The sequence below is a fragment of the Clarias gariepinus genome, chromosome 4 (assembly GCF_024256425.1).
Source record: "Clarias gariepinus isolate MV-2021 ecotype Netherlands chromosome 4, CGAR_prim_01v2, whole genome shotgun sequence".
NCBI lineage: Eukaryota > Metazoa > Chordata > Actinopteri > Siluriformes > Clariidae > Clarias > Clarias gariepinus.
In genome coordinates, this window is record NC_071103.1 from 26,068,498 (window position 1) to 26,089,173 (window position 20,676).

Genomic DNA, 20,676 nt, shown 5'->3' on the forward strand with positions numbered 1-20,676 from the left:
CATACAAACATCGTTATTTATTGAACATACAGGTGCTTTTGGTTTCTGGTCAGATGGCTTAATTGAAAGCTTGGATTCTGCGACTACAGACAGGCAAACTTCCCCCTTATTTGGAGGACATTAAACAACGATTAATTAAAAAAAAGCAGGGAGAACCATTACCTCTTTATCCAGTAAAACAGCAGCCTGTCTTCTTACCTAGTGGGTTTATACCAGTCCACTATGCAGTCTTAGCTTTATCAACAGGCAATGTCCATGACACCTTCCAGCATACTTGCTTTTAATTTACTCAGCCAAGAAAAAAAAATAGATAGACGTTTATACAACAGCAACTCTACATAATGTCACACAAATCTACATTCAACCCACAAAGCGATGCTGTACCAGGGCAGCGTCTGAGTCAGCATGTCATCAGCCTGCTGTTTCATAAAGGTGCCATTCCACTACGGCAAGTTCAATGTCATCCCAACTCAATGCCAGACTCCTCTGCACGAGAAATAAGCCACATGAGCAACAGATGTCCATTCAGGGCGTTGAGCCAGAAGGAAGAAGGGATAGGTTCACTGTTCATTTCACTCGTCCGATCATTGCCTCCTTTCTCTTGTGCATATACAGTATACATTTAAATTATACAGGTAGCAGCAGCACCCCTGACAGTTAGGGGTTAAGGGTCAGAGGGGCGGGAGTACCAGAAGAGGGTTATTTAAGAGGATCACCATGCAGCCCCTCTCTATTCCATTATAGTGTCTCTGCTCTGGGTCCTTTTGCGACGTTGTTCGGTTTTATTTTTGTTCTCGTCCTCCCGAGTGCCCAGCTCTCTCTCCCGCTCTCGGTCTCTTTTCCTCTCTCGCCGACCTTCACTGTTTGTCTTCTCCTTTCGGTTATTACGATTCTTCCGCTCTCCTTTACGTGTGCCTTTGTCTCCTTTTCCTGATAAAAAAAGCATTAATAATGTTCACATTGATCGAGTTGCTTTTCTCTAAATAAAGCTTTTGTCTTATAGAAACACACAATATTTACTGTCTCAAACTGTTTTACAATTACTTACTACTGTAAAATACAGTATCTCTGTTGTAACTGGAAACTTGTAGTAATAATTATAATAATAATAATTATTATTATTATTATTATTACAGAAAGGGAATAATAACTTCACAGAACTGAATAACAACTAAGTAATAACTGAATAATAAGATGATTATTTATATTATTCTCTCAGTGATAAGCCTCAATCAGCCATGACATTTTACTACAAAACATTATGGGCAGTATTGTGTAGGTTCCCCCTGGTCCACCAGTCATGGCATGACTCCAAAATACCCCAGGGGTGTGCTCTGGTGTGGATATTGGCAGCGCATCCTTTGGGTGCTGTGGTTTGTGATCTCCGTGGATCGGACTTGTTTATCTGACACATCAGTAGAGGTGCATCTGGGGGCAACTTGGGCTCTTTGACTGCTGGGCCCAGTGCATGGCAGACTGAGGGCCCAGTGCATGTGGCACATTTAGTATTCTGGTGCCTGTCTTTCCTGACCAAAACTGAATTTTTTGGTGAGTTGTGCTGCATTGGCTTTTCTGTGGGATCGGACTGGATGGGTCAGCCTTCGGACCCTTTAGGCATAGGTGCCCATGATCCTGTCATTGGTATATAAATGTTAATCAATATTATTGTGTTAATGTTATGTGGGGGTAATGTTATGGCGTATCAGTGTGTGTGTATATATATACAATGTACATACTGTATATACATAAACATATATAGATGTATAATGAATGAATCCTCACTGTGATTGATGCAGTGCTATGCTACAACAAACCACAAGATGATAGTCTAGTTCAATGTATTTTTACTCATTTTTGGTCATTTTCTTTAAGCAGCACCCTTGGCCAACCTTTCCTTTTCTGATTTGTATTTGTCAAAAATAGAGGACCTTAAAATAAAATTCTGTTGATGTTACTTTATCTTGTGTTGCTTAACACTCCCAACTAGCCAATTTCAATTCCTGCCGGAGGCTTATCAGTGGATGAGTGGAGCAAGGCTGAGCTCTGTTGTGTGGAGGATTGGAAAAGTGCTGAGGTGGACACCCAGCTGCCTCCCCCTGCTTGCATCCCTCCACTCGGACTCGATTAATCAGCACTGATCTCTTTGCTGCTGAGGGGATCAGGGCAGACTGCCCACAGCAGCCCACACTGACCTGCACATTCCTGGGGTCCGGCCAGACCGATACAGGGCCCTACCAGCTATGGTTGTTTAAAAAAATATGCACAAATAATGAAGGGTAAGAGTGTCGGCTGTGAGGAGACACAACTGCTCCTCTATCTCTCACGCTCTTCTTGAGTAGGCAGACCCTACCATGCCTCCCACAGACTTGAGTCAGTTGGGATTGTTTTGAGAGAGCTGTCTCATTTCAGTTGCAACTGATCAGCCGTCACAGACTCTCACACACTCTCACAGACGCGCACACACACACTCCCCCCCCATACACTGTAATTCCATGCCCATCACTCACTCACACTGACACCCCTCCCTTTCGCCTGGCTCTTTATACACAGGAAGTCCCCACTGCACACATTGTTTTCTTTGTCATAACGATTTAGAGATCAGTGGATTAGTAATAATCTCTGCATTTCCTACAAACCAAGCCATAACGCCATCAGGGTGCTGCTCGGATCATTATGGCTATGTTTATTGGGTCTATTTCAAAGCTAGAATCCTGTCTACCATTTCTATAAACTGTCAAGCGATGCATTGATTCCAAATGGGATATCATTATACAGCCAGTTACTTCAAGAATATAACACATTCTTCAGCATCTGGTCACCATTGCTGGAGCAGATGGAAGGCCTTGTTAGATGATCTGGATGAGGGATTGGTGGGGGAGTCCATTTAAAGTTGGATCTGTACAAAACAGCCATGTGAAAATGGATCTATTCATCATGCATGTATTATCAACAAACTAGCCGGTGCCTGAACCTTACAGTCCTCAAAAACATGTTGCAACCCTTAAAAGCAAGTTGGCTGAGGAAGCTTGGCTTGGAGTTGCTTATGTTTCTCAGCTCATGTCAATATTTCAACATAGGCATCATCTGGCACTGATTGTTCATAATTTTCAAAAGAGTGATTGAAAAAGGGTAAGGAAGGAAGAGGAAGTTAAAGACTACATAAGAAACCAGATGTAATTGTCACAGGTCATAACTAGTAGAGTAGCCCAAAATCACAGATGGTTCTGTATATAATTCTGGCCTCAAGAACTGTTCATGATTGGTAATGTCCTGAATGGTGCTTAGGACACTGTGTCAGGGGATAGCTTGGACCAGATATGACATGGAGTGCCAGAATTACATTAATGAGGATGTGGACAGGCATGCTGTCGTCTGGGGGCTTTTGGCAGGAGCCAGGCAGGGATTAAGGGCTCTGTTCCGTCCCATAGGAGAAATGCCTCGGGCTTTGACACCTTGTTGTGTCTGTCCTAGCTGTCCTAAAGGAACAGTGTTTTGAGGGTAACTTAACCCTCAAACAGAGTGTTTTTAGTAGGACAATTATATCCATACGTCGAATAATGAGAATTGGAAACTTATCATATTAATGTACTAGATAGCTTAATGTAAATCATACCCATGATTCCTGTATTGAGCTTAATTGCATTCGAAGCTGTGAAAAGATAAATAAATAAAACCAATGAGGTGGAAATAAATTACCAGGGAACAGGATTGAGGCTTGGAAGAGGTTGCATATGATAAAGGTCATGAAGACTCAGAGGGTGAAAAAACAAATGACAAGTTAGGGGAAAGCAGAGAGGAAGAACTTGGCAGGAGGAAAAATAAAGCCGTGCGTATATGGGGGTGAGGGGAGGATGTATCAGTGTCAGAGGGTTGCTTGGGATTACTCAGGGCTGGCGGAGGTCGGACCACTGACCCCGCTGGGGTACGCAGAAAATAAACATGGATGGGACAGAGCCCTGGCAGATAATTAGTGCTCGGTTGAAGTTCCAGGAGCAGGGGCAGCTGGGTAATCACAGTCGGAGACGAGGTCAATAACCGAGCCTGCAGTGTGTAACACGCACCCTCGTTGGCGGCTCCAGCAGATCAACATCATGCCGACTCCTTACTACGAGCTAATGTGCCATGGAAGCCCCTCCAGGCAAGATGTGCGTGTGTGTGTGTGTGTGTGTGTGTGTGTGTGTGTGTGTGTGTGTGTGTGTGTGTGTGTGTGTGTGTGTGTGTGTGTTTCCTTTTAGTGAGAGAAATGCTTAGAGGAGTGACAGAATTGTTATTTATCTCCCCACTCTTTTTGTGTCACATTCTAAGTCTAGGATCTGGGATTGGTTTTGTTTTGAAATATGCTATTAATTCATTAGTATATAAAAGGCAAAAGAGGATCGTAAACCAGTGCACGGTCTGGGAAACTTGATGCACATTTACACAAGGCAGCGGGAGTTAATGAGGGATGTGGTCACGAAACCGGTCTGTTATCTATCACAAAGCTCAATTCTACGCCTTAAACACAGCAGTCCAACCAAACGAACATCCAGAGCTTAATCATATAAATATGCTTTAACAACATAGCCGTTTTTTTTCCATGTTTAGATTTTTGGGTAAGGAAGGAATTATGCTCCTTCATTTATTAGTGTTTTAGTTTTCATGAGGTATGAAGCTGATACTGATAAAAGTTAAAAGCTTTTGACCTTTGGCATCATTTTTTGTAGTTATTTCAAAGTGCGCCCCTGGGCAGTAAATGTTCTTTACATATATAAAGTTAAACATTTAAAAAATGTAAAATTTCATTTTACAGTTATTGATGGTAATTCCAGATTAAATATAGCCATTACAGGACAATTTATAAACCCTGATGAGGGAAAAAGTGATTTTGAATTTCCAATAGAATGTAATAATTATTATAAATCGGGAAAAAACTTTACACTTTACAAGGTGTAAAGTTTTGTTTTCCAATTTCTAGTAATTGGCCCAAATGTAATTTTAAAACTATGTCCATAAAATCTAAAAAGGCCACCCAGAACCAAAAGGTTTTAAAGTTCTCTATGTCACATCCTCATATCAGCTGAAACTTACCACATCTCTTTTTCTTAACAAGGCATTCTCTCTTCTCTAAGATGGAAGGGCAGGGGTTGCCCCGAGGACTGGGGGGCTGCAGAACTTTCCGTGTGCGGCTTTCTTCTCCAAAGCAGTTTTTCCCTATCCGCAAACATGGCCCCCACTCACTCCACTCTCCCACCTCACAATGCACTGAAACAAGAGACAGTCAGAACAAAGCAACATAATTCATTCAATTCTCATTGAAAAACACAAAACTTTGTTCTATAAGATATTAGATGATACACACACCTTTAGGATTACACTCCATCGACTGCTCGCTGGGCTCAAACTCCTCAGGGCAGGTGCTGTGACATTGTCCATGCAGAAGATAATGACCTGATATACACCTTGTACAGGTGTCACTGTTCAGGCAGGACTCACAGTTCACTGGGCATGCTGTAATATCATCACACACATATATGTGCATTTGTATTATTTCTATTGTGATGAGCTTTCTATGACATAAATAGAAATCTAACCCAAACCTTAACCTCAAAAAAATAGCTAAAGGAAAACCTTCTGAGTTTTCAAATCTATAGTTTTAGATAAATTACCCTACTAGGTAAAACAAATAGTGCAATCCAAATAGTAAAACATGCACTCATGGATGCAACTGAATCATGAACAAGTCTGTCATCAAATTCAGCCTTATATAGATTAGGCTTGACCTCACATATGCAAACAAGAAATGATCTGGATGGTTTAATTTGTATAAAACATTAACAGGATAGGGTTAGAAGGTTAGCAGTGGGGCAAATGAGCCCATTGCTTACAATATCATTCATAAGCACATTAATATCATTAAATTACTCACCCACCAATTCAATAGAAACAACTCTAAGCCTGCTCATTTTTATTCAGTTATCTAAACAGTCAATCAAATGTCAGCAGCATAATAAATAACATCATGCAGATAACGGACAATAACTGTCATTGCTATTAACATCTAAATTTAGAATGGGAAAATGGTATAATCTCTGTGAGTGTAACCAGGGCATGGATTTTGGTGCCGGATGTGTTGGATTGATTATTGCCGCTGATCTCAAGAAACACAACAGTCTCCAGAGGTGTTCAGAATGGCATAAAAAAAATGAATTAGTGAAAGTCCTGTGAGGGATGAGCCTTGTTGACAAGAGACATTGGCAGAAAGTTGCCAGAGCTGCCAGCAAATATATAGTAGGTTAATGGGTTAGACTGACCCAAACGTAACAGTTGAAGAATAGTAAATAAATCACTTTTTCCAGTCTTTGACTGTCTGACTTGTGTAAGTATAAGTTTGGAACCTTACTGTATGTGGCCTTCTGCTGTTGTAACCCATCTACCTCAAGGTTTAATGTATTCTAAAATGCTTTTCTGCCCTGCACGGTAGTAAAGTGTGCTTATTTATTACTTGAACCAGTCTGATTATTCTCGATTATTCTACTTACTGCGGTGTTTCAGCCTGTACATATAGGATGTTTTTTTTTTGCATCATTCTGCGCAAACTCTAGAAACTGTGGTGTGTTAAATTTCTCAAAGGCTTAAACCAGCGCATATGGCACCAACTACCATGCCACTGTAAATGTTACTGAGATAACGTTTATTCCCACTCTGTTGTATGAAGATGACATTTACTAAATCTCTTTCCCTGTAACTGCAATATTTGAAATGAGGCCACATGATTGGCTAAATAAACAACTGCATATGTTTATATGCAATGAGCAGGTGGACAGGTATCACTATCAAAGTGGATGGTGAGCATACTTCCCTGTAGGTAAATCACACTTTAAACTTATAGACCTAAGTTCAATACTTTGCTTATAAACAAATAATATCACTAACTCAGAGTGCTTATAAATTTGTAGCCTTTAAAATATTTGTTTGAGCCTGCATGTGCTGGTACAGACGATGTCAATGTGACCAGTGTTTATAGAGTGTAGCTTACATTTTAAAATGACTAAGGGCAAATTTAAGAATGTATTATTACATTATTATATTATGTTTAATTGCTGGAAAAGCAATAAAAAAGCAATAGGGAGATGTGTGAACTATGCCTAAGCCTGAAGGAACTTTCCATTGAGGAGTAACTTTCCTTTGACAGTAATCTGTCTAAGCATCTAATAATATAGCATGCTGAACCACTTAACCAGCTCTGTTACTTTTTATTTTTATTAAGATTAAATTTAAAGCTCACTCCTTTTAAGATTATGTAATGATTTTCAAGAAAGGCTAAATTCATAAATTAAACTTTGCATGATTGTGCAATGTTACTTTTGTTCAGTGCTCATCCATGATTTTAAAATCATATTAATTAGGTGTTTTTTTGTATACAATGCAATATGGAAAGTGATTCAATTACAGTTTCTTAAAAGAAAATTCGTAATGACTTTTTATAGTTACCCGACCATAAAATCAAATGAAATTGCCTTGAACAGATAATTTTTCACCACTTGTGCATGAGATCATATTCCTAGCAGAACTGCTACTACTATAATGGGTGTCTACTTCATTTCCTCTTAGAACACTGAGTTGCAATAAATCTTCACAATGTGAGAAGGGTACTCACGCGCAACACACTCCCTCTTGATGTCATTGGGCACTAGATCATCTGGGCAGCTCTCTTGGCATTTCCCCTTGTGAAGATATGATCCTGCTCTGCAGCGTGTGCAGAAATTCTTGTCAAAGCAGGTGTCACATTCAGAGCCACATTCTAAAAGACACATCACAGAGCTGGTAATCATCATGGTGCTTATTAGATCACTAGAATTATATCTTCAAGATTGTTTATAGACAGCAATTAGTAAGTGTTCTTACTGGAGCAGTCGTTTTTTTCAGGTGAGCGGGTGCCAAAGAAACCCTTGGGACAGGAAGCCAGACACACGCCAATCTGCCTCATGCCGTCTCTCTCCAGGTGAATAAAGAGCCTGGGCATGCATGTCAGGCAGCCATTTGAAGCAGAGCAGGTCAGACAGCCTGCCTGGCATCCCGTACCTCCTAAAAACACAGACAATAGAAAGAGGTTTTATTAAGCTTTAGTGCAGATTTGACCGTGAGGAAGTTCACGGTTTTTACAGTTTACTGCCTGCACCTCAAATTAAGGTCCATAAAGGGGCTGTTTATTTTATTCTTTTCTTTAATTAAAATTAAAACTTGGTTTAATGTACACAGATTAGATTTTTTTGCACTTTCTCAGTTTTCTTGCACTTTGCCAGATGTATATATTTCTACACCCCCAAAAAAATTTTCAGTACTGCACAGCTGAATTTGTTTTACTTTTACCCTTTTTTTCTAACTATTTTACCTTCCTATAAAGTAGTTTAAAGAGTGAGCTCATCATTCTTTGCTTATAGTCTTGTGGTCCCTAATTGTAATTTCAGTTTCTGGTATGGATTAAAATTTATCCAGGTAACATTTAAACAAATCAACTCCAGGATACGATAAATTTTAATGTGTATAATACTTATACACCTCAATGTTTTTGAAGAACACAACAAAAGAAAATGCCACAAGTGGGACTTTGGCTCATTTCCACATTTTGAAGCGTAAAGAATGTTTGTAAAAGTTAAATAGTTCCAGGTTCGGTAAAAGAAAGGGCAAGTCTATTAATTAAGGCTGCGACAATGACCATAATACAGCATAATAATAAACATGACAGGAAGCACCATCATCTGTGCATTCTCCTGCCATGGAAACTAATCAGCAGAGACATGCCGCATACCGGGGTTTGCACGCAAATGTCAGCACAGTAGCAGTTGCGTTCAAAACCTTAATAACAGGACAACCTTGTTGTGGAAAAAAAATACTGAAATAAACTTATGCCAGCATGAGAACTGCCTGGAGCAGTGCTATACCAACATTTTCTCAAACATGAAAGCTTCCTCCTTCCATTGACTCCTGTGCTAGCTCAACATGCAAGTCACTGTGTTATTCCACGATTGATGTGACTTGGAACAGACAGGGCACAGATTTGTTATGGAATGATTTTTAGAATCACGAAAGCTGTGTATATACTATAAAGCAGTTTTAGTAGTGAGAGTAAACTGTCTTTCAAGTCGTCAGTTTCCAAAGCCAGTGCAAATAGCAGCGCAATGCCGAGTCTAACTGTTTTAGTTTAAAGACTAATGTCAAACAGTCAAGCATTCAGCACAACAGTCAGTTAAAGAATAAAGCATAGAGCATATGGTCACTGATTACATCAGCTTAACAGTGCAGGCTACAGATTTGTGCCAAAGTGACTGATTTACATTAAATACCTCATTGAATTCCTGAGTCTAAAAATGCATGATGCTCCTTGGCTGCATGAGAAAGGACTCCTGATTGAAGTCAATCGCTTCCATGTGCTTCTTGCAGGTGAGAGGCTCAGATGGTAGGAAAGATTGACCTGAATATACAGGTTCTACCAGGAGAGGTTGTGGACAAGGCAAGAGTAGCTCTGTCCCAGTCTTCAAAGGTAGGAAAAATATGCAATATTCTAAAGCTTTTTACATTAATTAAATCAAAATGACCTGACAAAAATCATGTTAAAGACAATCACTGATTATTAAATTAACAGTTTTTTTTTTATTGAAAAACGTTTCTCTATTACTCTATTATTTGTGATACAGTGATAAAACTTTGTCATTTCTTGAGCTCTAAGTCTACAGTGAATATAAATTGTAGTATGTAACCTTCCTCTTCTAACTGTACACAGACATCTACATGAAAATACACAGAGATAAACAGAAGGTTTATCCCCACCATACCATACAAGCGAAGAGGCATTTTCAACCTGTTCTCTCCAAGCTCCTGCATTCCATGCCACTGAACTGTGCTAGAGCATCTTTTTTTCTCCCTGATTCCCTAAGTTCAGCCTTGGCTGACAGATTGCAATAGATCATGGATATTCTGTTTGACATATCTCTGCGATCTTTACAACTGCTGTCCATTTGCCCACATGCGTTCCTGCCAAGACCTTCTGATTCACAGAACTCTTAACTCAGAGGAATTTAGCTTGCCCTCGTGCTACCACAAGTTCTGGGCCTACTTGCACAAGTGAAGCACAAGCAGCACTAATATATAATAATATTTAAAATCTCTTCCAATCCGGCCTTAAAAAAACAAGCTTTCCCAGAATTATTAGCAGCATTGTTAAACTTAATTTAATCACAGTGTTTCAGACTCAGGAATTAAGGCACTGCACTGAACTATGGCCAGAGATGTCTGCTCTGAGTCATCGTTGAACACAGTTCATTTCCTGAGACATTAATTATATGAGGTGACCACACACAGAAACACAAAGTTGATTAGTTAAAATGAAGCAAACAAAATAAATGTGTTACACTGATGAATATTGCCTTCATTTGGCATATTTAATTTACATAAGCTCATTAATGTGCAGTAGAAAGGGAGTGTGTGTTGGTATAACATGGATATAAAAATAAAACAGCAGATTGCATAAGGATAGTAATGCATCTGGAGGCTCAGTTACGTCCACATGACTCACTGAGGAATATAGTTAAGCAGTAACAACTAATGCATGGTCACACTAAATAGTACTACGACAGTTCTGGCATGTGCTGCTTGCTTATGCAAAAGACTATTCTGTGGCACTTTGACACTGAACGGCTCATGCAGGAGGCAGGAAGTGTTTGAGGTCAGGCGTCCGCTGGGTCATTTACTGTAAATTCATATGGTAATCTCTGTCTCACAAAACAGATTACAATGCAGTCTTGAATTTGTTGATGAATTTTTATTTGAAGATAGTATTGATTTGTTCCAGTGGTACTAACCTTCCATTCGACTTTGGTGCAGTGAGTAGGACAATATACAGTATTATATTTACATGTATTTCCTTTCTCACCCTTTCTCAGGAGAGGTCAAAAGGAATGCACTGCAATATGTTAAAACCTACATTTCTTTCTTTTTTTCCATGAAAAATACAGTACTTAAACCATAGATGTGCCGTTGATGAACTAAATAGCTTCCTGACAGAAAAGAAAAGATATTTCTTCTGGGCATTAAACCACAAATCACATGTTGAAAGTTAAACTCCCCAGCCACAGTTCTTACTGACATATAAGTATTAGGTCATAATGGGTCAATATCCACATTTTCCACATATTTCATACGGCTATTTTCCACTAACAGCAACTGCATGTGTGTCCATCAAACTTTTTTTAATTTTTTTTTTTATTTATTAAAGCTGTTTTATTTACATATAATTTTAGGCTTCCTTAACAATTAGTCCAACTATGCAGTTAGTCAGATTTTGTAAAGCCTTTAGCCATTTGAACTTGAACACGTGAACCAGTTTCCCATCTAAAGAAATTTCCACACTGCTAAATACGTATACTGTAAATTTGCAGTGATTTATTTGTTTTGTAGAATCTTTTTACTCTCTTAATCTTAAAAAAAAACTCTTAATCTGTGTCTACTAATCCACATGTTTGCTTTATTTCATATTCGGACAATAAAAGATGTCCAAAAACCTCCATACAAAGAAATAAAAAACAAAACAAAGCATTTTTTTTCTATCAAAATGGACAACTGGCCTACATGATTGCCAATTCTTTGTAAACACACACACAGCGTCTCTCCTGGTCAGGATGTACTCGTGTTAACACATGGTTTTATGCATGTAATTGCACGTCTAATGCGTTGCTTTAAATGATCTTCGTGCTTTGTTCCCGTTCCAAGCATAAGAATGTTTTCAGTAATTTCTTCTTTCGTTAAAGTCTATCTAAAATATATACATGATTAAAATATTTGTGAGACATTTTGAAAACAAATGTTGATTTCTCTTATGTATGGAGACTTTTGGGACACACTCTAGCTGTGCATTACGCATGTGAAGAAAGTGACTTTGGCTCCAGTCAACACTGAGTGATAGTTTTCGATAGTTTTCTATTTTTCACTGGCCGCTAGAGAGCGAGCCGAGCAGTGCGCCCTAATCGCTCACTAAAACCGATAAGCACAAATTGCAGCCAAATGTAATTTACATGCCTACATATTTAATCCGACTGCCGCCTTTGATCCGGATTCTCGATCTTCTGCTTAAATAATGTAAACATTAAATGTCATTAAAAAACAAAAAAGTACTTGAGCGCAGTGATAAAACAGTATGTATCATTTTGGTCATTTTGGACAGTGATCACGTGTGACCCTTTAATATATTCTTATATATTTTAGATAAGAAGATAAGACTTTGTACAATAAAGTCAATAAATAATAAATTATTTATACAATAATATATAAGAATATTTATGTACGTGTCTCTTCTTGTAAAAACCTATAACCACCTTTACCCAACTCTTTTTACTTAAGTATCTTAAAGCAAATCTTAAGAGGAACTGTGTCTGCCCAACCAACTTTAAATAAACTTTCTAAGAAGGTTAGCGCGTGAAACGGCGCGCAACAAGAGTGTGTGCAGGTGCGCGCGAACCCTCGCCCCAGAGCGCGCGCTACTTACGATCGTGCTGCCGGTGCCTGGAGGTATGATGCTGACAGTTTGCGTACTCCATCCAGTGCAAGATCAATACAATGGGAATTAGTTGCAATTGCATAGTAACCGAGGTACCGATGCTTTGTCTCGCCAATGGTAATGTCCTCGACAGACGCGTTGCGCCGAAAATGTGTTGCAACGCACGCTTTCTACAGCGTGCACAAGCCGCAACTCTGCTCAGGCAAATCTACAATGGCCCAAAAACACCTGGGCCAGTTCGGCAACACCACCATCCTGCAAAAAGATCCTCATTGAAGCCGATAAAAGAGAGCAAGGCAGCTCGCTATCCACACGGTGTAGAACATTTCATCGGAATGTACAAATGGTTAGTCTTCCGTCCGTCGCGCAGATTTCATAGCAATAAAAAAAGCAGTTGTTAGTTCTTCTTCACCACTAATCAAGATTAAAGCTAGAAAGTGGGACGAAATGTTGACACGCTGGAAACGTGGCTTATCCACTCTGCATTTGTATCTTGTGTAACTCCCGGTGGAAAGCGCGCGGTGTGTCCAGGTGCGTGAGCGCAACTTTATCGGATTCGGTATGTAGGAGGAGGTCCGCGTCTCCGCGGCATCTCTCACGATTTTAACTAGAACCGTCGCAGAAATTCGTCTTGAAAAAGGTAATTAAATTCGCTTTTTATACACATATATTACTGACGGAGTCTCAAAGTTTCACGGTTGAGCAACTCTCTTTCTCTCTCTCGCTCTCCGCTCACGGCGCAACACTCTCTCTATGCTATAACTGATGACTTCAGCTCTCCGCCGTCTCTCTCCCCCAGTCCTGAACTCCAAAGTTTATTTAGAGGGTGAGCCCCCAACGTCACCCCCACCCTTTCTAGCACTGACAGGGAAGAAAAGCCAACCTCAGTATAATAATCATATGATGCGAATATCTGTCAAAGTCCATTAAAAGTACTCTTACAATTAATTAATTTGATTAGACTAGTCACCAGTGTTGCTCGATTCCATCATGATCATACAATCACCTAAGCCAGGAAATTTGCAGAGATAACAAATAGAAAAATAATTTGGAAAGTTAATACAAATTTTGACTGCAGTTTAAAGAAGACTGTAATTGTAATCGTGCGAGTCTAGCAATTGTCGGAAAAAATACATATATTTTCATAGTGATACATTTTCATAGTGATTAATTAGAATTTATTACAATCCTTACTTAATCGTTTAAGACTACGAATAAGTATATGTAAAATGAACACAGTAGCACATCACATTAATCTAATAAATCTTTTTTATACAAAAAAATACACACAAGGATTTTTATATTACAAAACAAGAAACTAAATATCTATGGCAGTAAAGAAAAAATACTTACACCGCGCCCGGAGAGGGGAAAAATTAGTTTTGTTGAGTACAGCAGGTTATTCATCATATGCTTAGAGTTTACATGTTGTACAATGTTTAGATAACATTTGGAGTTGGTCGCTGTCAACCTCTCTGGGAAAATTGAGCAAGAGAGAGAATTGCATCTAGTTGTATACCTCTGGTGTAGAAATACTACAGAAACATAATCCCTTTCTCTTCAGCTGCCAAGCAGACAAGGTCCAATCATGAATGTTGTGTAAGCGGCTAACATTAATGTTGCATGACCAATTTGACAACCAAAATAACGATATGAAACGATAGGTCATATTAAGGTGGAATATTTTGCATTCCTTGATTATATAGATAGATGCATATCTATCATATAATTGGTAAAACCTGTACATATAAAATACAATAGTTTTACATACCATTGCTGGCACTATGGTCTTTATGATAATAGAAAATATGAACATGTTCTAAAATGTAAATTTTAAATTCGAATATTTTAGGTAGAAGGAGACAGTGAGGAGGAGGAACGTGTGCAAAACCATAAACAGCCATCGAGCTGTACCACTTTGGCGACATGGGTCTCATCCAGTATTCTTAGCGCAATGAAAACAAGCGCTGCTCTTAGCCTCTAGAGGGCGTCAACGCTATAATTGGTTACACAGCCCTTGGTTGCAAGCTGCATCCTCATGAATTTGTGGGCCCTTTTCTTTCCGGAAGGCCTGAGACGCATTTTCATTTGATATGCAGCAATAGCCACATAAAGACAAATGCCTGCATTTTTTGTGTGCATGCTCTGAAGTATAAACAATGGTAATGATTACTGGTGTACGTGAGAGCAATGCAAGGCGCAGTAGTTTCCCCTCTTCCCACAGGGAAGCTTATTTACACGTCTGGCACTGAAAGCAGAGGCCTGCTTTTCCTAAGCAGTGTGTTGATGTTTATAAGAACATGACCAGACCAATGTTTCCCCTTTTGTGGCTACTCTATCAATCACAGTAAGGGTGCTGGGAGAAATGCCAGACTGTCCCTTCTTCCTAGGCAAAGTAGTTAATGCCCCATGAAGGTTGTAGAGAGAATATTATTTTTTTAAATATTCATCATTGTACCCAAACATTAATCAGGACTTCAATAAAGAAAGAAAGAAAAAAAACTATAAAAGCCTATCGTCATCAAAGTGGGAGGTAGGAATTCCAAAAGAATTCATTTTTACATGGGTGGGGGGCAGAATAAAGCCTGTCTTTGTGCCCCCACCCTGCTGATAAATAAGACCCAGGGAAGAACACTAGCAGGTAACGCAGGAGACGAGGTGAGGTCATTTGGTCATTCTATGTGATAGTCGTTGAGAGAAGCCGTCAGCAGCCTGAAATGAAGTTGGGCAGGTGCACCTCTCTTAAAAATGTGAGTGCAGAACAAGTTATATGTGGGAACCAGAAAGAAAAAAAAAACAGGTAAAAATCTGTTATGCATCTAATAAATTGAGTGGAGTCTAGACATTAGATTTCAATGCAGTTATGAAAGGAATACCGACAACATCAATCCCAGCCCACTTTCTGTTACACAGAACAAAGTTTACTTTTCCTAATTTTAAGCATGCAGAGTATTAGCCACCAGCTGTGAGCTTTTCTCACATTCCCTTCTCATTAAGCAAGCATATGTGTTAAATTAGAACACAGGAGGGTACAGGATGATATTTTAAAATGTTACTTACCTGATGATTACTCACTCATTTACTCACTTTTATTGACTGCTTAATCTTTGACAAGGTCACAGTGAATCTTGAGCCTGGGGAAGAACTACATGGTAGATAAGACAATGCATCGCAGGGCACCATTAAGACACTTAGGGGCAATTTATCTTAGGCAGTCTACCTAGTGGGATGTTTGAAGGAAACAAGGAAAACAAGAAGGGAACCTACCCAGACAGGGGAGAACATGCACAGAAACAGGAACATGCACAGAAACATGAAGCAGGAACACTGGAGCTGTGAGGTGGTCACTGTACATGATAGGCCATCATGATACTTACTGATGAATATTATAAAGCATAAAGGATTATTAATGATTTGAAAAATATGTCATATTTCCTTTTTTGGCAAGGCAAAAGAGTAATAGGCAAGTGGTAGTTAACTAAGAATTGAAAGCCTATCTCACTTAAAGTTTCTTTAATTTATTTAATAAATACATGACCAACTGCTCTTCTCAAGCTCTTAGAATTAAATAATATAGTACTTTTTTCAGATAATTAAGGTGCACTAAGGTGCATAACAGCATATCCCCATTAAAATATTTTCTCTGTAAGCATGACTAATTTGAGCATTTCCATGGCATTAACTACACATTCCTCCTGAGGTATGCCCTTGGTGTGTGGACCAAAGGTTTAAATAAATGCAACATGAGTTGGAAATAGAGCGATCTGCCTCATTAGAAACACATCAGATATACATTTCCTTTGTTAGCATGTTGGCATGTGGGGCTGTCAGTTAAGCACTTGTCCAGAATTTAAGAATCAAAGCTAAACGCTCCATGACATCTTTCTAATCTGAGAACACACTGAACAAAGCCTCCTTAACTAAACATGCTTGAGACCCACTGCATGACTGTGTATTGCCAAGAGCCGTGTACAGTGGAGTCAAACCCCCCTGGAGATTTAATCAAGGCAGTTCTAGCAGCTCATTCAACTTCTTCTTGCTGAACAACTTGGGCTCTGACCCTAGGTGTTCCAAGTGAGGAGTTAGGAGATTATAAAGAGCCTGGAGGTTTATATTAATCTGTGCTATGCTGGGAGATTCTTTAACTTTGATTAAGGCTTTTTCTTTCTGCTGGCAGGTGGTCTGTCTGGACCAGCTTGGGCTATTGTCCCATGTATTCACTATTTGCTCTGCACAGGGTTGGATGGGATAGGGAGTAACCTCCTCAATGTGTGTTAGTTTGCAGATTGTCTGCCAGTCCAGGAAAGTAGGAGAAGCTAGGTATTTTATCACAAGTGCCTTTAACATATCTGTATCTATTTATTCACATGTAGTCACTACATGTAATACAGCTGTGATTAAACGAAACCCCCAATAATTTTATTTATGGCTCTTAATGGGCTGGGGTAAAAAAATTCAGAAATTTCGGACTTAAATGAGTTTGTCTTGTCAGTTTAGTCAGTTGGAATCGGAGCAGATATACATACAATGACCAAACACAAGCAAGATGCCAAATGCTTATTTTATCCTGCATAATTCTTTTAAAATGTATTATTATTATCATTAGTAGTAGTAGTAGTAGAAGAAGTATTATTATGCCAACTAAAGGTAGCCATCTTCTCCATCATAATCTCTTTCTTACCATTCATTCTTTAAACTAAGATGTTTAAAATGCTATCCAGGTGAAAACTCTAATGAAACAGCTGCACTGAATCTAAATTCACAAGGACTGCTTGAACCTTAGATGGTGATGAAGCTGCTACAATCTGACTCAAGTATTCCATGGCATTTGGCAGAGACATAAATGTGCCATAGGAAAGTCATCAAACTGTCAAGAACCCCAGTTTAAAAAGTTTAAATTACTTTACGCAAATGTGCACGGGATGTATAAACTGGATCAAACACACAGGCAATCGAGCACTCACTCACCCACACACCTGAATGTAATCTAATCTACTGCCATATACTCTACATCTTAAGAATGAACACCAAATGGCAATAATGATCACTCAAAATTTGTACTTATTGCATAAGGAAACAAAAAGTACCACATGATTTTCTGAAGCTGTAAAACTATTCAAGAGGTCACTATGCAGGAGAAAGTACATTGTTTTGAAGAAAACAAAACATTCAGTTTAGTTCATAAATTGGGTAATAAGTAAACAGAACAATAAACCATAACATTTAAGCAACAAACTAAGGAAAATTATTTATGACCAGAGCAGGAAGAGCTGACATTTCTCACAAATTTAATTTATTTTTAAAATAGTTTAAGCAGCATTTCTTTTCATTAAAAAGTTGAAAATAAAATCCATTGCTTAATTAAGCAGTGTAACCTTGGAATACAAATGAAGCTTTCAGTGCACACCCGTAAATAGGCTAGTATTAAAGGATCCAGAATCAACAGTACTTGACAGCAATATAGACCTGTTAGGCTTTTTGGGGTCACTTTAAATAAATAAATAAATAAATCATAATCACTAAAAATCTTTTTTTTATACTTTGTTTTTTTCCCACTTTGTAATCACACCCAAAGTATGTGATTAGGAAAAGCTGTCTTGTTCAGGACATTCAGTGTTTTCAGCAAATATCCAAATAGTTAACGCAATCTGTAGGAAGACTAAAAAAATGCACATTTGTAGCAACATCCTCAAGTTCTGGCCGTGGGGCTTTTATGCAAGCATCTGCATTTCATTTTATTTTAAAATATATATGAGCTATGAACCTGAGTTATTTATTGTACTGTTTGCTTAAAATGTAGTTATACAGTACATGTCAAACAAATGCTGCTCATTAGGAATGGTTCTGACTTCCAGTCATGCATAATGTTGCCAGCTTTGATTTAGAAAAAAACTTTACACAACCATGACTGACAGTCAAAACGACTGACTGTCTCTTAGGGACTTAATTTTGAGTAAGGCTATGTTTTTTTTTTTTTATTATTATTATTATTATTATTATTATTATTATTATTATTATTATTATTTAAACAAAAATTGTTTGCCTTAGTAGCTATGGTGCATGTTGTGGTTTATAAAAACAGTTCAGCTATAGCAATTTCATAATCCTTAATGGAATCTTCTTTGAACATAAACATGGAAATGCTTTCATTTTGCATTTAGCCTGAAGTAGGCTTTGGTGCTTTTTAGTTGCAGCATGAACATAAAAATTGGTTCTTTCTTCATCCTTTTACCAGTAGGCCACTACAACACTGGTTGGTGTGTGTGTGTGTGTGTGTGTGTGTGTGTGGGATCATTGGCACCTTGTTCTGAAGAGATTGTGTTACATTTATGCAATATAAATATAAAATATAGCTGTATAAACCATATGTATACAAAATAAAACATTACTTGTCCAGATAATGTATTTTGGAAAAATCAGGACAGATGGCAACCACCGTGCACTGAATGTACAGTACTTACAGAAATATGTAAGGTTTATTTTCATTATTGATGCAGCAATATAACATATTTTCTAACATTTTTAAATTAAAATATTGTAATTGTAGAGCTTGTATAAATGATAGAACTTTCCATAACAGTGGTGATAAATATGAGCTAAAAAAAAGTCCAATTCCATACAAGCTGTCAGGTACTAGATCACTGAAATAACTTCTGACTAGTGACCAAAAAGCCAAATATGGTATTTAAGCAATATAGTGACCCCAAAAATTCCTCCTTTCAAGTGTGTTGATAAAAATGTACTTTGGAAGAAATATTTGAGTTAAAAAGAGTTGAAGAAAAGTTGTTAAATTTAAACTGTGCTAATTAGACATTACATGCATCCACTGAACATGAACACCCAACATCAAAACCCATTACATAAAAAGCATTGGGTCATATAAAACAGTATGATTCAAAGCATGCTTTTATGACCAAACCTACTAAATAATTAAAACCGATGGGTGTTCAAGCTAATGGCCACAGGACTGGCTCCACTCGTGCCAGTAAGCTGTCTGTTGGCTATGACTGGGTGCTGGTGGACGCTGATGCTGGATGGAAACAGGTGTGTGCCGCGTGTTGGGCACATGGGGCCTGTAAAAAACATATCTAAGTGCTGGAGTGGACAGGGAGATGTTGGACTGTTTATGGCTAGTGATAATGGTCCCTCCATAAAACAAACCCTGGCCTAATTATTCTTGTTCTCATTGGACACAGTTACGGAAATGCCAATACACCAACCCTGTTACCGTAAAAACCCAAATGGCTCATGAAAATTGCTTACTTAAACTGAGGCGTATACTGGCAATATGTTTGTTATTATACTACATGGGATTTGTGATCATGGTGGACATAGTGGTCACTATCATCCTCCTTACCAATATAAAGACAATGCTGTTTATTAATAATTCAACAGTCATTAAATACACATTGTTTTAATAAACAATAAACATATGTGATCTTATTGGTTATATGTTAATCATTCTGTTAAAATCATGATTTTCGTGTTACAGTCCTGAATGGTCTATGAATTTGATGGCATTTTTTTTTCAAAGTTATTTGCACTGTATTTCCAGACTTGAGTCTGTTCAGTAAATTTGGTTATATTTCGTCTGCCTAAACATTGTGGACAGAGGTTTTTTAAAGCGAACTCAGCACTGAACACAGCGTATGTGAAAGTAATAGACTACAGGAACAGATAGATGTCTGAAATAATTTGTTGAACTTGACACTTTCAGTTTCAAAATTGCATAGAAAGGCAATAAACAAGCAGCTTTAACTGAAAGGTGAAAGAAAAATGAAAAATGACAGAAACACTAAAATAATATAATGTTTTATTAAACAACAAATAATGTAACTTTAATCTATGTTGTTTGTAAGGATTCTGTGCACAGCAGAACTAGATTCACACAATCAACCCTTTTAATGCTTACCTGACATCAACATAGAAGTGAATATGTTGGTCCATCTGTCTGTCTGTCTGTCTATCTATCTATCTATCTATCTATCTATCTATCTATCTATCTATCTATCTATCTATCTATCTATCTATCTATTTATATATCTATCTATCTATCTGTCCGTCCCTCCGTCCGTCTGTCTGCTTGCCTGCCTGTCCATCTGTCTATCTTTCAGGACACACACACACACACACACACACACATTTGG

The 20,676-nt window shown here is 38.2% G+C and overlaps 1 protein-coding gene across 2 annotated transcripts; it reads right to left on the minus strand.

The window, feature by feature from the left end:
• On the minus strand, window positions 1-13,987 carry rspo3 (R-spondin 3). Of its 2 annotated transcripts, none has more exons than XM_053493792.1 (6): window positions 13,883-13,987; window positions 7,885-8,064; window positions 7,637-7,780; window positions 5,341-5,487; window positions 5,068-5,241; window positions 1-930 (listed from the first exon to the last, which is right to left on the minus strand). In XM_053493792.1, exons 2-6 carry the CDS (start codon window positions 8,000-8,002, stop codon window positions 731-733), a joined length of 783 nt encoding a protein of 260 aa, XP_053349767.1. In that variant the 5' UTR covers window positions 8,003-8,064; window positions 13,883-13,987; the 3' UTR covers window positions 1-730. The 2 variants fall into 2 exon arrangements, with proteins under 2 accessions (XP_053349767.1, XP_053349765.1); XM_053493790.1 differs by lacking the exon at window positions 13,883-13,987 and adding an exon at window positions 12,518-13,302.
• Between the last annotated feature and the right edge of the window lie 6,689 nt (window positions 13,988-20,676).